Raw genomic sequence first — 21,313 nt, 5'->3', positions numbered from 1 at the left:
CTCTCCTAAACTTTGTTCTTTTTGTTTGGTTTTCGATTTCTAATAGAAGAATATGCAACATCTGGGAAGGAGCGCTGACAGCGTTTCTGACGGCGTTTGGTCCCGATAAGCCTGACTTGGCCCTGACTCGCGGCGGATTTTTCTGTCCAAAAAAGCCGGTGGGCACCTCGCTTGGCGCTGCGTGCACCGAGGAGATGCTTTCCATCAGCACGGGGCACACACAGGCGCGAAACAGGGGCGAGCGGAGCAGAGCCCCCCGGCGGAGGCTCGGTCCGCACGGAGCCAGCCCCAGCGATCGGCTCCCGACGCTGCCCGGCACCTCTCGGGCTCCGCGGGGAGGCCGGGCCGGCAGGAGGAGGAGGAGGAGGAGGAAGAGGAGGAGAAGGAGGGCCGAGGCGGGGGTGCCTGTTCTCCCGGAAACAGCGCCGGCCGGCGGCGGAGCGGCGGTGCCTGCCAGCCGCGGGAGTCGCTCGTGGTCCTGCGCCCTCGCCGCACGCCGGGCGGGTCGGGGCGGCATGGCGGGCGGCATGGAGCCGGTGCCCCGCGAGGAGAAGCCTAACCCGCTGCAGGATGCCAACCTCTGCTCCCGGCTCTTTTTCTGGTGAGCGGCCGGGCGAGGGCAGGGGGAAGGGCAGCGCCGGAGGCGCGGCGCCGGCTGCCCGCCGGCGGGGAAGGCGCCGGGCACAGCGCCGCTTGCTTCACCTCTGCCGGCCGCTCGGCAGTGCCGAGCCCCGGCTAAAGGTGCCCGGCTCGCACTCGAGGGCGGCTCCCGGAGCGTCCGGGCGCGCCGGCGGCGGGCGGGAGGCAGGAGCGGCGAAGGGAAGCGGCGACCGGCGCTGCCCCGCTGCGCCGTCGGCTGCCGGCAGTGACTGTGCAGGCGCGACCTGCCGCCCGCCCCCGCGGGCCCGGCTGTCAGCGCTGCCGGCCGGGGCAGCCCCGGCTCGCAGGTGGGCTGGGGTCTCCTGGGGTGAACCCGGCGGCCGCGATAATCCCCGCCCGTCTCGGGCGCGGCAGCGCTCAGCCGGGCCCTCGCTCCCCCGAGCACGTGTTGGGTTCCCTCGGTAGCTGCGGGGAGGACGGAGCGTGTTCTGCTTCCTGGCCGGGTAGCCCTGCTGCCGGTGCAGGGCTGCTCCCAGGCTTTGTTCTGCTTCCCCGTTTGAATAACGGGTCGCGGGCAGGGATTGCTCATCCCGCCGAGGCGTGAGGCTGTGCCCTGCAGCAGCGAGGCGCTTTCTGCCCCGCATGGCTGCCTAAGGGATGGCTGGGCAGCACCCTGGCTGCTCTCCCCGCACATATGCTCCGCAGGGGCTTGGGGGCTCACGGAGCGAAGGCTGGCCGTGTTGCCGCAAACTTTACGGCTACCAGCCCCGAGTAGAGCTTGATCTTTTACTAGTGGGGACCTCGGCGTGGGTGTATAGCTGTACTCAAAGAAGTGAGGAATTGCAGCTCAACATTGTAGTTCCTTTGAACTGTAGTAGGAAAACATGTGCGAAGTAAAACGGGAGAGCACCCAGCTTGTTTGTCCTAGCAGATCCCATTTGGAAGAGCACTTCCAGAGAAAGCTCTTATCCTGCTTCACCTGCTGCAGCCTGAACCAGGGTGCACATGTGTGGTGGAGGAGTGGGAAGGAAGGGAGGGCATGGCAGGTGAAACTCTTTTTTTGGAAGCCTCTGAAACACAAATAAAAACTCTTTGATTCTATAAGCAACTCTGAGCAGGTGCAGAAGTCCTCTTTGTAAGGTAGGGGGATTTTAAAAACCGTGATAAATTTTAAAGAAACATGTTTTTTAGTCAAGGCTATGTCCTCAGAGGCACTATGGGCAAAAAGAAAGAAATTAAATAAGTAATAATAAAAAAGCAGCTTTTTTTGCTTGTGTGAACTCCCTGTGTTCAGCATTTTGACTTTTACTTTAATGCTGGGGATGCCTATGTTTGAAACAGCTTTGTTGTGAAATCCAAGCAGAATGGGATGAACCTAAGTTGGCCATGTAGCATTCCTGGACTGCTTTTGGTCTGTTCCCTTTCCCTTGCTGGAATCTTGTGGTGTTACTGGTAGTTCTGCCAAAACCAACCCAGCTAGATGTGAAAAAGGTTCATGCAGTGCTCATAGCCAGCTTTCTGACTGCTTGTACCATTCTTTTTTTTAGGCCTTCTGCATCACTCTGCATGTATTGCAGAGAAGTGTTCAACAGCAGCATTGAAGTACCTTAAATTTCCCTAGTTTTAGACAAGCACTTGGAAGGCTGCTTTTACCCCAGAGGTGTTTTTAGGTTCTTACTTTGCAAAGGGAAAAAGGTGGAAGGCTGTGTTTGGGGGATGACAGGTCTGCTCAGAGTCCAGAGATCGACTGGGACTTGAGACTTTACAGTCAGATGCTGGTGTACAGCCACAGGGCTTCTGCTTTGGAAAAGGGTTTAGTGGAGCATGTAAAGCTTTACAATTTGCCCAATGTGCTGTTTCTCAGGCTTTTATAGCAGTGTAATTCACAGCAGTGAAAATAGCCTTCTAAAGTGTCTTCTCTTACCTGTGGTGCATGTGATCACATCTAACTTTGGTATATTAGTCAACAAGCATTAGTGTTTTCTGGGTGTAAATTTCAGCTGAAAGGATACCTTCACTGTTCTCCACTGTTCAGCCTGCAGAAGACAAGTGGGTAAAATTGAATAAGCAGGAGCTGTCAGTTTTCTGCAAGTTAATACAGTTTTGCATAAAATCCAGGAAATGTTAAAACACCCTCTCATTTAGCTATAAAACTAACTTTAAGGGTAACTCTAAGAATTACTCTCCCTTTCTACAATGAGTGTAGCATCTCTTATCTGTGTGAGTACTGCTTCATTTTAGCTGATGTCTCACACAGGACATTGTGAGATTTTGTCATCTGGAGAACACTGCTGAGGAGGGCCATCCTGTGAGTAGTAGCAGCCCCCACTCTGTGGTTGTGTGCCTGCTCTGCTCTCCACACTCCAGGTATTGGCTGCTTGTTGTCAATGAGGGGAAAAAACAGCATTGCAAGGAGCTGGGCAAAGGTCCTTCTTATTTTTATTTTGTTTATATTTTTCTCCAAAAGTGCAGTTTTGCCATTGTGAGGAACCACCCTCCCATTTGTTGCCAGTGGTACAAAATAAAAGCTTATATTATTGCCTGGTGCAAACAGGATCAAACTCATGGGAGAAAAAAAAGTCATGTTTTCATTGAGTTATAAATCTCAGGTAATGAGTGTGTAGGCTGCAGAGACATTCTTCTTCCATTGTGTGAAGCTTGTCTTCTTGATTTTGGGTTGTGACTTTAACAAGTATGAGCTTGATGAACATTAAACGCTCCAGCAGTACATTCATGGGAAAGAGGAGCATCTGGAGTCTGTGCTAATATTGTTACATTTCTAATGCGTCCCTTGTGCAATGTTACAAGAATGAAAACTATTCATGACAGAAGTGTGAAGATCAGGGAAGTTGCAAAATATTCTTGTTTTCTGTGTCTTTCACTGTATTAGCTATATTATCAGAGGTTTATCAAAGCCCACATTGGCCTTCTGGATGTTTCAGGTATTATTGTAACTCCTGACTTTCAAGAATCACAATTTCCATGCCTACCAAACTTTTTTTAAGCCCTGGCTGGTATTTAATTTATAGCTTGGAGTGCTTGTATTTCTGATTTACTTCATTTATGTTGTTAGGTTGTTGATTTTTTTCTTGCTGCCTTGGTTTGTTGGTGAGAGTGAGGACTCTGAAGGATGGATATGAGGGTTTGCTTTCTTTTTAAGGTTTGCCCAAGGAAGAGAGAATTCAGCTGTGTTTTTCATGTTTAAACAACTATTCAGTTGTAGAAAGCTTAGGAATTGAAAAAGCCTTATTGACCCCCATGCAGTTGAGAATAGCACTTTTTGCATATTTTTTTCTGATGTGGGTGGTGGGGATTATTAAATTAATAACTTAAGAGAGTAAGAATATTTCTCCTTTCTGGGTGTTAAGTCATCTTTGATCTTGCATGTTCATGAAGTAGGAAGTATATCTTTATTTGCTCAGAGCACTTGTTCCCTTGAGTTACTAAATATGTTTTTTCTATACAGCAGTTGAATTTTTATGCATTCTGCTGTTTGGACATCAAGTCCACTTCAGTGGAAAGTTGCTAAACATAGGGTATGATTAAATTTTTGAAAGACTCAATAACCTTTGTGCTGTCAACAATATGAGAAGGAAGGCAAGCTGGAACACCCTGGAAAGAGTATCCAGCATTTTTTGTGCAGAGAAGTAAAAGAAGTTAAAGTTCTTCTAGATTTCATACAAATTTTTAACTTCATTTTAGTAATAACAGTAATTACTTATCTGTCACGGACTCACCATGACTGTGAGAAGTCTTTGGGTGTTTAGCACTGTCATCCTCAGGCTAGATGCCTTTTCACATCATGACTTGACATGTGGCAATTGCCATTACAATAAGAGCATTAAAATGTAATCTGAAAGCTTACAGCAAGGCATCTACAGAGTTGTTACTCCAAGGAATAAGTCAGTGACTGGTTTTAGACCTGTTAGTGTCTGGCAGCATTGTTTTTACTTACTACATGTGTACTTTGAGGAGAATGACAAAACCTCTAAGTCTTCTTCATGGATCTGATGTGAAGTGCAGTGGGAGAGAAGAGTAAAAAACAATCTTAATTTTTGGGTTTAAGTGTGAATTGAATGGGGTAAGACATGTAAGTCCTAGGATTTTGAGTGAGGACTCTTCAGTATGTAGCTGCTTGCCTGACCAAATGTACTCATGTCATAGATTTCTCTTGTAGAAGTGTAAATAGCAACACACCTTATTTAACTTCCTCCTCCTCTCTCACCCTGTGGTTTAGAATTGGAAAAGCCACTGCTGATTTCACTAGATTTCTCAGGCAGTCTAAATATTGCCTACTTATCTGTCTTCAAGTGTTTCTTGCCTTGCATTGAAAGAAGTTATGGAAAGAATTCATCATTGTTCTTGGATATTTCAACTGGACTCCAGCAGTGCCACCAATAAAATTGGTTTGTGTTCTTTACTGTGTCAGTGAACAGTGTGAGGATTTTACATTTACTTACCGTGAAAATATCAGACTTTTTGACTTGCCTGGGATCTTGCTTGATATTTGGTGAATTCCCATGGTCAATGCCTGAAATTGTGTGGTAATGCTACTTTATAAAGAACTTTGAGGTAGCTAAGTTCATTTATTCACCTGCTGGTGCAGGACAGTTGTGGTACTGTAAGAAACTCTGAAGAAATATGTAAACAGTTTCAGTATAGATAAACAGAAAACACATTTTCTGTACCCTGAGATGGAAATCACGCTTGCTTCTCTTTTTCTCCTGGATGAAGAAAGACTGAGGATCATACATACAATTTTTTTGAAAGATAATGTCTTGTTTGTTCATTTATGAGTTAATGTCCTGCTGTCAAATTTGAATCATTTGTTCTCCTGAACTGCTGCATTAATTTTTAAGTTTTGCCTGTTTATTTGCGAGATGTCTGTATTATGCAAAAGAAAATACTTGAAAATTATTGTTTATGAGCTAGTAAAGTTAAAATATGTGGATAAAGAGTGCTAAATAGATTATATGGATTACAACAAGTGTGTATAAACTGTTGAAGTGTTAGCATTTGCTATCTCCTGTAAATATCTGTGCTTAGATATGCAGTTAGATGAACTGTTAAGAGTATAATGAAACACAGACTATTGCCTTTGGAATGCTTATGTAAGGCCTGCTGTATAATTTATGAGAGAAGATGTCTTCTAATTCCTGAAAACTTCAAAATTAAGATTATGTCATGGTGCTGTTTTTGCCTTCTTTTGCAAAAATAATTTCCCTATCCTGCTTCTAGAAAACTAGGCCATATATAGAGTGGAGGAGGGAGATAACCCAGTTACATTTTGGGAGTGGAAGGTTTTCCACTCCCAAAAAAAGACCAATCATCTCTTTTATGTTATTTGTATCCCTGGCACTGTACCACTTGTAATAACAGTGGGAAGTCACAGGGCATTTTAATTCTCCCTATTTCTCTTGCTTGTCAGAAAGGATTTTAATACAGAAATTCCCACCATTAGGTCCTTCTTTAATGAGTAACTACTGAAGTTTATTTTTATAAGTCACAATCTTCAGACCTTTACATCAAATCTTTGGTACTTTGGTATTTTTCCTGGCCTGTGGTTGCTGGGTTTGGATATTTTAATGGTAGTCTTTGAAATGCCACAGGTACAGGTGATGCCACTCCTCTCTTCCCTGCTTCTAGGCCTGCAGAAAATGTTAGTTTGCAATTTTGCTCCCCCCTTCTTCTTGCCATGTCTGTTCTTCTTCTTGCTGTCTGAAATACTGGGAAGTATGCTAGATTAATAAGGTAATTCTGTACCTGGCTGATAAACAGTATGAAAACAGCCTGCAATAAATGTAGTCAAATACCAGTTGTGTTACTGTCAGCATCAGAAAGTGGATGTTCAGCAGCTTAGCTGCTCCCACTGTGCTGTGGAAAAAGCAGCAGCTTGGAAGATGAGATGGAGCTGGGTATCAAAGGTTAATACAGTTGGTATTGAAACTGGAAGCCTGAAGGGCGTTTTTGAGTTAATATGGCTTTGAAGTAATTTCATTGTATTCCTATTTTTTCCTTCTGTAAGCAATGAGAAAAGCTGCTCTTTAATCCACATTAACCTGGGGAGGGAAGTTGCAACCAAAACAGAGTTGAAAAGCATCTGAAGAAATACCAGACTTACTCTGTTTACTTTATTGCTTGTGGACAGCTGCCTTCATAAGGGGAGGTGGGAGAAGGCAGCTTCCTAATGAGAATGGATGAACATATGGAATGGAGAGGTTAAAAACAATAAAAATCACATGATGGCTACAAACTGTTGCTGGGGTATCTATGAATTCTTTCATAATAACTCTGGGGACTCTCAGCGTCTGTGTGTCCTTTCTGTACATCCAGAAAGCCAGCAGAGATGCTCTGGACTGAGAGCAAGCACAGAGCAGTGCTGAATTGCACTGCTGGTGTAGTGTCAGATCACAAATGTGGGTAATGAACAGGACCATGAGGAGGGAGACTCCTGGGGTGAGCCAGGGAGAATAAGCAATGTGCATTATTATCCAAATGGCCTGTGGGAAAACCCCATTTATTTTATCAGAAAAGCCATCTCCAAAGTAGGTGATTAAAGAGAAAAAAAAAATGTGTTACTTTGCAGCTTAGTTGTTGAAGTAGTGCTTCCAAGCTGCTCAAGGGAGACAAAATCCCAGTGTTATAGAAGAATTTGAGTAAACAAAGACTCTCCTGTGCAACTGTTGAAAAATAACTGGACATTAGTGTAAACAGGTGATGCTTGTAATGGAATGCACAAATAAGCTTAAGAGGAATGGGGAAAATGCAGTTTGTAAACCACCTCTTTAAGGAATTAGTTGATGAGAGCATACCGGATGTGGCTTTGACTGGGTGCTGTAAAATTATCCAGAAATTAAACTTCTTCTTATTATTACAAATAAAATATTTTCCTAATCAGGCAAGCAGTTTGTGTAGTCTGATTTTTCTCACTTGTCCTGTGGTGTAAAGCAGGAGCTCTTGTGAAACTGCTGAGAAAGAAATTTTGCACTTGTGCAGAGGAAGGTACTGTACTATGCAGGTGACTGTGGGGTGATTGCTGTGGGGCTGGTCAAGGCAGTTGAAGCTTGTGGGTGCACCCAGGGCCCTTACAGACACATCTTTTGATCTTGGGACATTTTTTATTTGTCTCAGCTTTGTAATGTAATTGCAAATGCTTCTTGGCTGATGTTTTTTTGACAGATTTTATCAGTTAATGAAGAACTTTTAATGTATGCTTGGTTTTATAAAAAGCTCTGCAAGCCTGCTCTGCAGTGTGAGAATGGTACTTTTTTGAGTATTTACAAGCAGGACATGATACAAACCCAGAGGTACAGCAGGTCCCATCCCTGTGTTAATGAACCATTTGAGCTGAACACTGCTATTAGTTTCATATACCTGTCTGTAATGTATTTCTTCCTTGCCTGAGAGGAAATTTTTTTGGGATGATAAGAAATCTACTTTACAAGCTTTCTTTTTTAGGAAATTTTATTTCATGTATGAAGCAGAATAGCATGAATAGCCTTAATGATGCTGCCTTTTGGATAGCAGGGCCTGTTTCTCTTTCATGCTGTCTTTGAAGAAGGGAATGACTTCTCTTAGGAGGGTAAGCAAACACTGTCTTAGCTTTTTCTGCAGTCTTAGAGGCTTTCCAATATCTTGGTGGGGTTGCTCTCTTAACAATTGCTAAAAATTGGACTTTGCCTGAGCAACCAAGTAAATTGTGACTGGTTGCCTGTGTTGTAATCTTAAAGGGTGTGTAATGTTAGGGCCCAGGAGTAGGGAAATGCAGGAAGTGAATGTTTATATTGTGGTCTTTGTGTATCTGCTGGTTCAGAAATGAATCACTTTCTTTTTTTATCAGTGCCCAAGATACTGCTGCAGAGGTGAAAAGCCTTTTGGGGTCAGAACAGTGATTTACTCTTTCGCAGCTGGCTGTCTCTGGGTTTGCACCAGGTTATCAAATGATTTTTTAAATTTTTTTTTTTAATCTTTATTCCAAGTGACATCAGTATTCTGGCAGTACCAGGGACTCATTCTGGGCATGTTTCCAGACTGATGTCTTTGATCAGCTAATCGTTTTGATAGAACAGAGGCATTCCCAGTAGAACACAAGGTACACTCAGGATTCTTACAGATTCTCACATTTTTTTGTGTAGGTCATGCTAGGAAGAATTTGGGATAAGCTCTTTGAAAGGCATCATGTGAACCCTGTGTTCTGAAAGAGTAACTAAAATGAAGGAATGTGTAGGAAAAAAAAAAAAATTCAAAATTCCTAGCGAACAGGAGGGTACCTGGGAAAAGTAGAGACAGTTACTGAGGAGTCCTGGTTTTATTTAAGTTGAACAGCTTCTTCAGAAAGAAATACAGAAAGGCAGTGTGAGTCTCACCTCCCCAGCATGTTGTTCCTCTTCTTCTTCCAATAAAACAGATTGGTATTGAGCCCATTATTGGGCTGAGAGGAGGGGTTTGCATGACTGTCTATATATTTACTCAATTTCTTTAATTTAGGTTATTATTTTAGCTTTCTTATTAAAGAATAATGCAATTTGCACAGGTTCTGTTTTCATAACAAATGCTGGGTTTTTTTGTCAGCTGGTTTTAATACTCTTTGAAGAGGATCTGTGTTAGCTGATCTCTGTTCTGACAAAAGACATACCAGTCTATTGAGTAGTCTTCCTTTATGGCTATGTTGGGGTTTCAGGGACATTCTTTATGTAGGCCTTTGCTTTATTTGTCAGCCTCCTCTAGCTGTCCTCTGACAGCACTCTTAATTTAACTGAGCCTTCAGGAAAGAGAAGGGCTTGGTTGGTTTTTGTGGGTTACAAAGGTGTGACTTGAGTAACAGCGGGCTGTGTGAAACAGGTTGGTCTCAGTTCTGCTGTGATTGCAGAGAATTCCACAGGGCATAATCTGCATGTGGCATTCAGGTGGAAACTTTTACATTAATGACTAAGTAGGAGCATGTGCTAAGCCTTCTGTCTGGAAGTAAACCTTCCAGCATAAAGTTCAGGATGCATCAGTGAAATGGTGATGCTCAAACTCTTCTTGCTGTACTTAGAGTTTGCAGAAGAGCTTATGCTTGGGATAAAAGCCCTTCAAGGACTAACCATCATTGAAAAGAAAAATGTTTAACCTTCTTCTAAAGGTCTTAAACTATATTCTGTTAATACAGCATACTATTAAAAGCTTTTTTACTCCTGAGATCTTCATAGCACTAGCTCTTGAAGATGGGTGTTTTGGGGAACACTAGTTAGAAAGGTCAGCAGTGGGTAATTTTTAAATTGTTGGAGTTTTTTGTACATTTTTTTTCCTAACCTTACAAGAATGTGGGCTTGTGCTCTTTGCCATGTTGTTCATTATAACAAATGAGTCACAAAATGAATTACTACAGTTTTCTGCTTACTCTGGATTGGTTTTCCTTGCATTCTTTTGTGTTAACATAGGTTGTAGTGCAATATATTACTCTTTTCAGTGTTATGGTTTTAACTGATGGAAAAAGGGAGAAGCCCTGAAGTTGCACTAGGTCTCACTAGAACTAATAGCCTTGAGACTTCTGGCAGTTTTTACCCTTCACTGTCATCTCTCTGCTCCTTAAATCTTTTTCAAATTCACTCACACTGGAGGTACAGTGTGGAGATGGGATAAGGGATTTACTGCAAGCTGTAAGAACTCCTCAGTGGACATGGGCGTATCATCAGTAAGTTGTTTTGGGTGTTTAAGGACGAAGGATAAACTGGATGGCTCTTGCAGTCCTGTGCACTTGAGAGTGTTGTCTTCCAGCACATTACTTTGCAGTGGACTGCACATCTGTGGTCAGCATGTGCTGCTCTTGGCTGTAGTATGGAATCAAATGCTATCAGGATTGAGCAATTGCCTTCAGCAGAAGGCATTATTCTTCCTGTTGCCTGCCTGTGGTTTTTTGAACAGTGTAAGAAGAGGAATGATGTTCTACTGAGTAAAATTAAAAGCATTGTTTTTATTTTTTAAGACGGTATATTTAAGTCTGTTTCTAAAGTGTCTTTTGTTTCCCTCTATGTGCTGTGCTGCCTGCAGAAAGTACCTGTCTTCAGCACTGCTGAGGCCACAGCTGGGGCCCTGAATCCAGTTCTGGGGTCCCCAGTACAAGAGAGACATGGACACACTGGAAAGAGCCCAGCAAAGGGTCACAGCAATGATTAAGGGTTTGGAACATCTCTTCTGGGAGGAAGGCTGAGGGAGCTGGAAGTGTTCATCCTGGAGAGGAGAAGATATGGGGGGTATCATCAGTGTAGATGAATACTTGAGGGGAGGGTAGAAGGTGGGCAGAGCCAAGCTCTTCTCAGTGGTGTCCAGGAGTGGGATCAGAGGCGGTGGGGCCGCAAACTGGGTACCAGAGGTTCCCTCTGAACATCAGGAAACGCTTTGCTGTGAGGGTGATTGAGCACTGTTGTAGGCTGCTTGGAGAGGTTACGAAGTCTTCCTGGAGATCTTCAAAAGCTGTCAGGGCATTGTCCTGGACAACCAGCTCTAGGTGGCCCTGCTTGAGCAGAAGGGTTTGGACCATCTGACCTCCAGATGTCCCTTCTGACACAACCCCAGCCTTTCTGTGATTCTGTAATAAATATCCTATTTGTGTTCTGTGTTAAATGTCAGAACCAGTTTTCTTTTCACCGCCTTGGCAGCAGTAGCCAGTGAAATCTCACAACCTTCTCCCGTAGGTGGGAGAAGGATTTAGCCTTTGTATTTTCCTGAAAGGCCTGCCTCATCCTGATTCTCGTGCTAGGAGGAAGATAACTTTAGCCTGTGTCTGAAAGGAGACCTGTGACTTGTTTATGGATGCATCCTAGGCTAATACTGATATTTCAAGAGGAGGAACACTGGGTATTGACCTCAGCTGAAGTCTGCAGTTCTTTCCCTGCTTGTCCTGGAGCAAACAGAGGCTATCTCATCCAGCAGGCAGCAATTATTTGAATGGCTTTGAGGTTATTTGCCTCATAGCTGCTTTTCACCTGTGGTCTGCAAGAACTGAGCCCAGAGAAGACATGTTTCAATGGAGCAGATTCCTTGTGTCAAACCAGGCAGAAGTTCTGCCCCTGGTTGGAGCAGCTGGTATTTGAGACCTTTTGTCAGGACCTTTTGTGGGGATGCTGTGGTAGTGATTTGGGCCCTGATGCTATTTAACCATAAAGTCCCAGCAACAGACTTGTCTGACAAGTTCTTTCTGTTTCTAGTTGTACCTGTAAGATGCATTTAGGAGTTAACAGCTCACATAAACAAATCTTCAGTACTTGCTCCAAGAGTTTAAAAAGGGCTGTTAGGCATCAAAGGTGCTACTCTAAGGATAGAGACTTAATTTTTAGAATGAGTCATGAAAACACTGTGCCAACATGCTAAGTAGTGAAGGAACAACACTACATAATCCCATTTGTTACTTGCAGTTGTGCCATGGAGCCTGGGAAAAAGGTTTTTACAACAGTGCTATCTTTGAAGAAACTCTCTGAGCCTCCTCTCTAGGGTTTTGCCTGCCCATCCACCCTCTCTAAAACTAGCCAACAACCTTCTTGTAAGCCAGTGTATACAAAGTTTAGTTAGAACATGCCTGAGCAAGAAATGTAGAGCAAGTTGATGAGTATTCATAACCACTGTTGTGGTGTGAATAAATAAATACCTTCACTGTAAACCACCCAGTTTTGAAATCTCACATGTAGGTCTTACAGAAAATAACATGCTTCACCCAGCACATCACACTTCTTTTAAGAGCTGTGTTGGTGAAGTTGGGGAGCAAATAAGTATCAGAAACTTAGCAGCAGTTAAGAACTTTCACAGGCAGTTGAGATCAGACAGACAGCTTGCCTTGAGTGCAAGAGTATTTTTTCCAAAACAGATCCCTGACTTCTTGATTTTGATGGTGTTAACCAGTTGAGAAAGTACTTGTAGGAAAAGCCTTAGAGCCAAAATCCATGTCTCCTGGAAACAAAATATTACCAATTCAGCAGAGAGACAAACTAAATGGAAAACTGCAAGTTCCCTAACTCCATCGTTCCTGCTAAGCCATTCCTGTTTTGCACGTCACTCCTTTTCTCTCTATCTCATGGACAACTTGGTCACTTTTGTGCTTTATGCCATACAACCCTTGCTCTGTGGGGCACAACTGAAACTGTTTGGAGTTCCCTGATGTATTTCAGGCTGAAGGATCCAGGTGCATAAAAATCTACTCTTGCTGTTCCCTGACAGTTGACCTATTTGATCTAACAAAATACAGTGTTTTTCAGCAAATCTACAGTACTGCTATTATAATTTATCTTCAAAGTGTTCTCGTAAAATACTGAGCTTTTAAGAATCTTTCCACTGAGGAAACTGACCTGTTAAGCATTTTTTTTTTTCTTGAATCTACACACTGTGTCAGTGTGCTTCTGTTTATGTTTCCAAACATGAGTAAGGTACGGTAATAACCCATTGTTTTCCCATTTTTACATTTCAGTGATTGTCTTTAAATTACTGACCTTTAATACTTGTCAAGATGTCAGTTGAATAGCAGCTACTTTTCTCCTCAAGTAAATGTTACAAAAAATGTCTTTTAGTGTGCATTACAATTTAATTTACAGCTTTCAGTATTTTAATAGTTGGGTTAAGTTAGTTTTTTCCCCTTCATATTTAAAGGAATGCTATTTTTCCTTGAGTGTAAGGAAACACTGTGAGAAAACAATTCACTTAGGGCCAAGAGGGGTTGTGCTGGCTGTCTAGATGCCTGGGAGTAAGGTGTTACGGGCATAAAGAGATTTAGGAAGTGGGAAGTACTTTCCCATTTGTAAGGTAGGGGTTGACTTAATTCTTAGATAAAAGTGCAGTGAAATGTGTGGATGTTGAATGATTCAGGAGGGGAAAAGAAAGTGATAAAAGAATTATTATGTAAAGAAGTTACTCCTTTTGGTCTGCTGGTCAGTTTACTAATAATTTGTATTTAACTAGGTGGTTGAATCCCTTATTTATTACCGGCCATAAACGGAAGCTTGAAGAAGATGACATGTATAAAGTGATGCCAGAAGATTCCTCAGAGAAGCTTGGAGAGGAGTTGCAGTGGTAAGGAGAAAAATTGTAGAACACTTTGGGTTGGAAGGCACAATTGTTCTCTTTTATTGTGTTAATGCTGGAGGAGGTAAAAATTTTATTTCTATTCTAAAATTAAAAGGTGTTATTGTAAAGTTTAACAAGGTTAAAAATGCTGACAAATTTAGAGCAACAAATTTAGAGAACTAAGAAAACTTGTTTATCATAGAGGCTTTTTAGATTTTTTCAAGTTATACATAATGGAACTGCATTAGAGTAATTCCATTATGTAATTTATAATTAATTTGACACTTTGCAGAATGCTTGCAAAAGGCAACTTTTCATCAACTCTAATGGTAGTAATCCTTAATAAATGTGTGAGTCTTCTGTCCTGTGGTAAAACAGCTGTGGAAACTTCAAATTGCTCTGTATAAAAGTGGAGAAAAAAGTTGTCTATTTTATTTCTTTTTGTTTGTTTGTTTCTTTGTTTGTTTAGAGTGCAAACTGAATTAAGTGACCCTTTAAATATATGTGTATCTATAAATATATGTATGTTGAAAATCTGCTGCTCACTGGTAGAGTGGGCAAGATGCCCTGGACAGCTAAAAACATGTGTCTAGGAAGTGTTTTTATTTGGGTTTATATACTTTTTCATGGACTTTTTGCTGGTGTGTAGTGCTACGGACTCAGGGGATCTATATTTTAGTAGGAAAATATCTTCAGATAATTACTATTTATATAAATTGTCATGAACCTTCCAGCAGAGAGGATTTTTGTCTTCAAATAATCTTCTGCTAAATGTAGTTACAGGAGAAGATGCCTCCTAGTGAAAGGTGGCTTCTGTATTAAGAAAGTGTGGCCTTGCTGTTTCTTGGTGTTACACCGAAGGCAGAGCAGATGGACTTTCCTGTAGTTTGCTTGGGATGAGAGACTCCTCAAGAAGCAAAAAGAATCCAGAAACTAAAGGTTGTGGCCAGGTCTGACATCATCCTGCTCTGGATAAGTTAATTTAGGAAAGAGGGTTGGTGATAAGCTCATAGGAGTTGCTGCTTTTAATGTCTTTATAGCTGGAGAGGTTTATCAGATTCCATGGTTGTGTCTTCAAGCAGTTCAGGGACTTGGCTGTAGGGAAGATGGATTTTTTCCAATGATTTTTTATAGTAAAAGAACATACTTGCATGAGTCAGGAAATGGTGGAAGAAAAAAAAAAAAAGAGTGGTTTTTACTTCTTCAGTGTACTTGACTACTTGACCAAGAAGCAGAGAATATAATTCATTACTAGCTGCCTACGGAAGTCGTCTTTTCTCTCGAGCCAAGAAACCCCACAGAACCTACATAGTTTCTGTTTTCAAAGCATGCAGACAATAACTCTGTAATTCTTGTAACAAAAAAAAGAGGGTAAAAATAAAAAAAAATGTGTTCTTATCTGAATGCTTTGAACTTTTGTGCTTTGTTGCAAAATAATTGCCTTGCATGCCTTAGAGTCATTTCACCCCTCAACCTATCAAGGTCAGAGGTATGGCAGAAAAGATTTAGCCTTCAGAAGAAAGGGGGAGGTTTCTCTGTGACAGCAGTGTGTTTTAAGAAGTCTGCAGAAGTTGTGATGCTTTCTTGTTAAAACTGTGCTTGTTATTGCTGTCTTTGGTTTTTATGTGAACAGATTGTGTCCTGCTCAGTGGTGATGGAAAGGTCTTTGCCACTCTGCTGATGAATCCTCGCCTTCAGAGAGATGTGGGAAGTGCTGGGTGACAAAATCCTCAGCAAAGCATGTGGTAGAAAAAAGACAGGGCCAGACATGAGAAAGGGTTGGACATCACAACCCCTCTGGGCAAGCACAGGGCACATGGATAGATAAAGACACTGTGCTGCCTCAGTTTAGTCCGTGGTCAGGACATCGTAGGATAGGATGCTCTTAATTAGGTGAGTGGTGACTGTCTGAACTGAGAGGAGAAGAGATACAGGAGGAGTTCCTCATCAGCAAATACAATGGTATGGTGATAATAGTCAACAGTGGTGAATTGTTTGTGATTAACCAAGAGCAAATAGGCCTGTAATATTAAGTACCAATGTTTATAGACTGAGAAGACATGATTAATTCCTTTTGTTTGATTTGATTTTATTAAGGTGATCAGGGCAATCTAGCTATTAGTCTGAAAGTGTTTTATTCTAGGTAACTGCCTTGTGATTTTATTTCTGTCCCCCAACATATTTGCACTTTGTTTGTCAGGTACTGGGATAAAGAGGTGCAAAAAGCAAAAAAGAGAGGAAAAACACCACATTTAACAAAAGCCATTATTCTGTGTTACTGGAAATCCTACTTAGTTTTTGGAATTTTCACAATGATTGAGGTAAGTGGTGTAAAATGTCACAGGACCTCCTTCTTGGCTAACAGCAGTGTGAAACTTGTCCGCTTAGACTGCGTGACATGTACTTCATCCTGGACTGCTCAGAGAACCTGGTAATATTCTCAGAAGGGTGAAACAGAGCTATAGCCCTGCAGAGACTGAAAAATGGAGTCATGACTGCAGGATTATGGAAGTGGAACAGAGAGCTCATTTCAGTGCATTATTTTTGATACATTGCAAACCTCTGACTTGCTTTGTTAGGCTTATATCTGTATTTTATGTATCTGAGTGGGGTGCCTAATAGAAAGAGGATTTTTTGCTCTTTGTAAGTGGCTCTAAAGGACACATGGCATTTAAAAAAATGAAAGCGTAATACATACTCATGCAATTTTTATAACATCAAAGCGGGGTTTTTTTGTAATTGAGAGAGTTCTCCTTGAAGTTCCTGCTAAATTTTAATGTGGAACATGTTTCTTTTGGATTATGTGTTGATAAAAATTGGCTTGACATTTTAGAGCACAATAAAGACAAAATAATAAGGGATATGGCTTGCAGCAGTACTTGGCTCTTGTTTGCCTGTGTACAGACTTGGTTAGCACGGGGTGATAGGAAATGACTAATACTTTCCCCCCTTCTTTCTCTTTCAGGAAACCCTCAAAATAATTCAACCAATTTTTTTGGGGAAAATTATTAATTATTTTGAAAACTACGATGCCTCAGATGAGGCATCATCTTTTCAGAGGAGGAATTCTGCATATTGGTACGCAGGTGCTCTGTCTGTGTGCACGCTTATTCTGGCTATCATGCACCACTTGTACTTCTACCACGTGCAGAGGGCTGGCATGAAGCTCAGGGTGGCCATGTGTCACATGATTTATCGGAAGGTAAGCAGACCTGTTCACTGCTGTGTTTTGTATTTGACTGCTGTTCTCTCAGGGGAATTTAAAAATGCAGTATGGAGGGGCTTGACAGCTGGCCTGCAAGCAAAGCTGAGTTAATAGAAGAAATAACAATTGATGATTTTCGAGTGTATCCATAGCAAAGAGGCCATCAGCATGGAAACAGATTAGGAAAGATACATTAAATTTTTTGTAAGCTAGACTATGTGCATAAGTGGGTGTGTATATGTACCTTATTAAATTTCTGTTAAACTTTTGCCAGTTACATTAACGTTAATTGCTTTGCACCAATGAATATAATGAGTTATTGTGATGTAATTAATGACTTAAGATCGTGCTTTGTTAAGAGTATATAAGCTAGAAAATGTGCAAAATAAAAACCTTTTTCTTTTTAGACCCTAATCACGTGTACGTGTTATGTCCAACCTAACAGTGACAATGCAGTTATTTGTTATGCCCATGATTGCAATTCCATTGAAGTTACTCATTAATAGAGACCTAATGCATGTGGAATGTGTCAGGCCTTAGATGGATGTGTGCATGTGGCTTTGCTTTCTCTTTGGTGCTGAGGTGTCTGAATGACAGCTTCAGGCCTGCTTCGTGAAGGTGGTGAGTTAAATAGCCCTAAAGAGCTAGGTAGCTCTTGGAAGAGCTCCTTTTATTGCCTCCTGCTGGTGTTGGAGAGGAGGCCCCCCTGAATAGAGCAGGAGAGGTCCAGGGAATGCTGGCAGCTGCTCAGCCCTGCAGCTTTACCCCAGGGGGAGGATGTGGTGCTTGGATGTCACCATCTGCTGCAGCACTCTCAGTCTCCTGGGAATTGCTTTGCTGTCTAGATTTCCCCCCACCCCTGTTGTAGTTAATGGTGGGATTTATTAATATTTTATCCCATCGGTGGTGTATAACTAGTAGGTTGTCTTCTTTGCAGATCAGAGGCTGATCCCCTCCCTTGGGGCATCCATCAGGTTCCCTTGGGGAGTGGCAGCAGTTCTGAGGAACTGCTCCTTCCCCCTCCAGGCAGGCAGGGATGCTTGGCATCTTCACCTTTATCCCTCCTATATGAGGAGGAAGAGAGAGAGGAGCAGGCGGAGGAGACACAGTTCAGAATCAAGTGGAATCCTAAAGGCAGGGAGTTAGTTTTTTATTACCATTTACTGGTTTTATTGTGGGAGTACTGCAGCCCTCCACTGAAACCAGTGAAATGTGAGAAGGGGTGTTCAGGCAGCTGTGGTTTCTTTGCTGTCTGTGCGTCCTGATCAAGAAATAGCTGTCCTGAACTACAGATGGAGTTGAAGCTGCTGTCAGAGGGAAAGTGGAGCAAGAGAATTTGAGTTTTACCTATGGGAAGGAGCTGAGCACCATTCAGGATGAAATGTTCTCCTTGATGTGCTCTGGGCAGCAAGCAGTTCAGTTGTAAATAATTGGTTCACTCTTCTGAAGCTGTTGGCAATACCCAAACTGTGAGCCTGTCTTCTTCCAAGCAGGAAATCTCTGCTGAGAATGCTGGAAGGGAAAATGCCCCATCTTTCTGTTTTCAGTGCTGCTGGAATAGTGACCTACAATTTCAGACCTCAGCAAAGAAGTTTAATTGAAGAATCAGGATTGCGCAGTTGCTTTGGAATGTAAAAAAATCCACATTATTTTAACCATTAAACATAGGCACCATCAATTTAACAGGAACATTTAGACTACTGGTGTAGGTCATATGAAGTTTTTGGACAAAGCAGTAAAGTGAGGAGAGTAAAAATGTCCCCATTTTAAGTAGTGGTTACTTTTCATACACACATTTGTTCTGTTTTGATACCTTGAAAAGGATCCTCTGGGAACGTGCCTCTAGCATGGCACAATGCTTTCTTGTACATAAACATCTCTCTAAGGTATTAATTTACCAAACTGATTATCAAAACAGAATTAATGGAAAATGGATATAGTCATGGTGTTTGTTGCTGAGTTGATACTGGCTTGGAAGCTTGGAATAGAACTGTTTCTAATATGCACCCTTGTTTCTAGAGATGTGATTAAATGGAAAATTAATCAGGCCTCATTTTTACTTCTGAGGGTGAGGGTTGAGATAACAGCAGAACACTGACAAACCTTTCTAATAATTTGTCTTCATTATGTGCTGCTTATATATAGGTTATATTTTCTCTTTAGCCTCATATAGGCTTTTGAAAGAAACTTGGGTGTTTATTTACCAGCACTTTAGCAGAGTTTGTTAATTGCTGTAGAAAATAAAATCTTGGATTTGTAAGGATAAATAGATTGGATGGGAGAGAGCATTCTTAATAGAGAACTTCAAATGTTTATAATTCTTAAGTTTTAGACCCTTTTTCATTTCCTGGAAAGTTCAGATCTAATTTGCAAAATCCCTGTATTCAAACACTTAAGAAGTTTTGTACCAGTAAGAAGTATTAGTGATGCACATAGAAAACTCCTAACAAAAATGAAAGTGAAATCTGGCACATGATGACTCAGAATCTTATGTTTTGAAATCAAAGGCTACTTTTGGGAAACTGGTTTTTGTTGGTTTTATTTTTTTAAGACTTAGCTTTTAGAAGTTCTTTGAGGTCAGTGTACTGACTTTAGCTGGGTTGGAATTAGTTTTCCTCAGCTCATATGGGGCTATGTATCAGATGTAGCAAAAAAGAGGAAGGTACCAAAAAGGACTTTTTGGTAAAAAATTGGTTATGGAAGTAAAACTGCTACTTTGCAGTCAAGACAGATCCATTCTGTCAGGAAAATGCAAAGCTTATTTCCCTTAAAAAAAAAAGAAAATAATCAAAACCAAGAGGGAATCAAGGAAATACTAAAACTGCATTGCCACTGGTGATGGGAATGGCTGCCTCTTCCCTGAGAAGACAAATCAGTCACAGATGAGCGCTGTCCTTTTGGCTCAGATGCTTGTGTGGTTCCTCCTGAGAATGTCTTGGTCAAAATGAGCTGGACTCATAGAATCATATTAAAACTGGCTTTGCTGCTTGTGTAGAAGCAGCTAGGAAAAAGTCAGGAAGGTGCTTGTGTGGCAGGTCCAAGACAGACCCAGGCCATGGGCCACTAGGAAGACACCAGTGCAGTCTTCTGATGGTTCAGGTAGCAAATATGTTGCACAAGAGGTGCTGTAACCACATCCTGATGGGAAACTTCCCCAAACATGCATCATGTGAACTGCTATTACTATGATTGTGTATTTCTAACATCTTTTCTCAGAGCTTACCAACATTAATGTGTGATGTGGAGCAAACATGATAGCAGCAGGCAGCTACCTGGGCGATTTCAGGTGGATGAGAGGCACCTGGCTTAAGACAGGGAATGAAGCAATAGTTTTCTCAAATAACTAAATCTGATCTTTCATATACCCAGTATCCTAGATTTATTTTTTGGAATGTCAGAGGAATTTCATAGTGGAGTTTTAAAGGCTTCTGCCTTTCAATGTTTCTGCTGGTTTCAGTGAAGTTGGGGTTGGGATTCTCTCTGTGATTAACAATTTCTTTCTAACACAAACGTGAGGCGAAAGAAATGTAAGGAGCCTTGTTTGAAATTATGCCTTGAATAGTACTTTGATGGCTGATGTTCTTCTACTTGTTTCAAAAGACTGGAACAGTATTTTTGAAACAATCAGCGCTTTTCAGGTTTGATTATTGGCCAAAAAACAACTCTAACAATGTTTGGAGAGGGAGAAGTAGATGTGAACTGCCTAAAAATGTGAAGTGTTTTTGAGGAGTGAGCTATTTCTGTACAGAAAAACATGTAATATGCTTTGTATATTTTTTTAAACTTGTGCTGCAAACTTGTGTTTTCTCTTTAGCAGGTGTAGGAGGAAGCAGGGTGTGTTATTGGTGTTTTTGAGCAATTTCAGTTTGGACCTTTGCAGTAAGGTTCAGACTGCATATTTCCAGATGGGATTTTTTGGAATGGGGGGGTATTTTATAAACACATTTTATTTTCTATTGACCAACTTTTTTACTATTGTGTAAAAATACTTGATATTTACTCCTGTTGTTTTTCATAGCGTGTGCTAAACTTCATTTTACATAATTCGGGAAAATTACAATTTTTCTAGAGTTAGTGATTAGTAAAGGGACACTCTGATTTACAGAGATAGTCTGAAATTAATAACATGTTCAAAACAAATTGTTACAATTGGCCAAACACTGTTCTGACTTTAATCTGGCCTTCAGGTGGAGTTTTCTGTTCCTGTTTTGTACAGACGCTCATAGTGAGGGGGAGAACAATATACAGGGAAAGTTACAGCTCTTTTGCTTAGTGGCTTGCTGTGTTGGTATTTTCCTATTTTTAATCACTTCAGACATGAAGATAGGGCATTTTTATTCTCACAGTCCTTCCCTTGACCTTTTTTTTTTAATATACTTTTTTCTTTGGGACTTTATTTAGGATATTTAGTCTAATTTTAATTTTATTTAAGGCTCCAGTGCTCTCAGGCAAAAGGTGATATGTGGCTTCAGCTTT

The 21,313-nt window shown here is 41.5% G+C and overlaps 1 protein-coding gene across 1 annotated transcript in view; it reads left to right on the top strand.

Moving 5' to 3' along the window:
• The first annotated feature begins 434 nt into the window (after positions 1 to 434).
• The window catches only part of ABCC4 (ATP binding cassette subfamily C member 4), a 141,227-nt gene continuing 120,348 nt past the window's right edge, over positions 435 to 21,313 (top strand). Inside the window, exons 1-4 of the mRNA XM_059491708.1 lie at positions 435 to 601; positions 13,528 to 13,638; positions 15,833 to 15,953; positions 16,598 to 16,834. Of these exons, the coding sequence (XP_059347691.1) occupies positions 516 to 601; positions 13,528 to 13,638; positions 15,833 to 15,953; positions 16,598 to 16,834 (555 nt within the window). The 5' untranslated portion in view covers positions 435 to 515. The remainder of the gene's footprint in view (positions 602 to 13,527; positions 13,639 to 15,832; positions 15,954 to 16,597; positions 16,835 to 21,313) is intronic.

The sequence above is a fragment of the Ammospiza nelsoni genome, chromosome 2, assembly GCF_027579445.1.
Source record: "Ammospiza nelsoni isolate bAmmNel1 chromosome 2, bAmmNel1.pri, whole genome shotgun sequence".
Lineage (NCBI taxonomy): Eukaryota > Metazoa > Chordata > Aves > Passeriformes > Passerellidae > Ammospiza > Ammospiza nelsoni.
The sequence above is the reverse complement of the archived record's forward strand: the minus strand, read 5'-3'. Positions and strand labels throughout refer to the sequence as shown.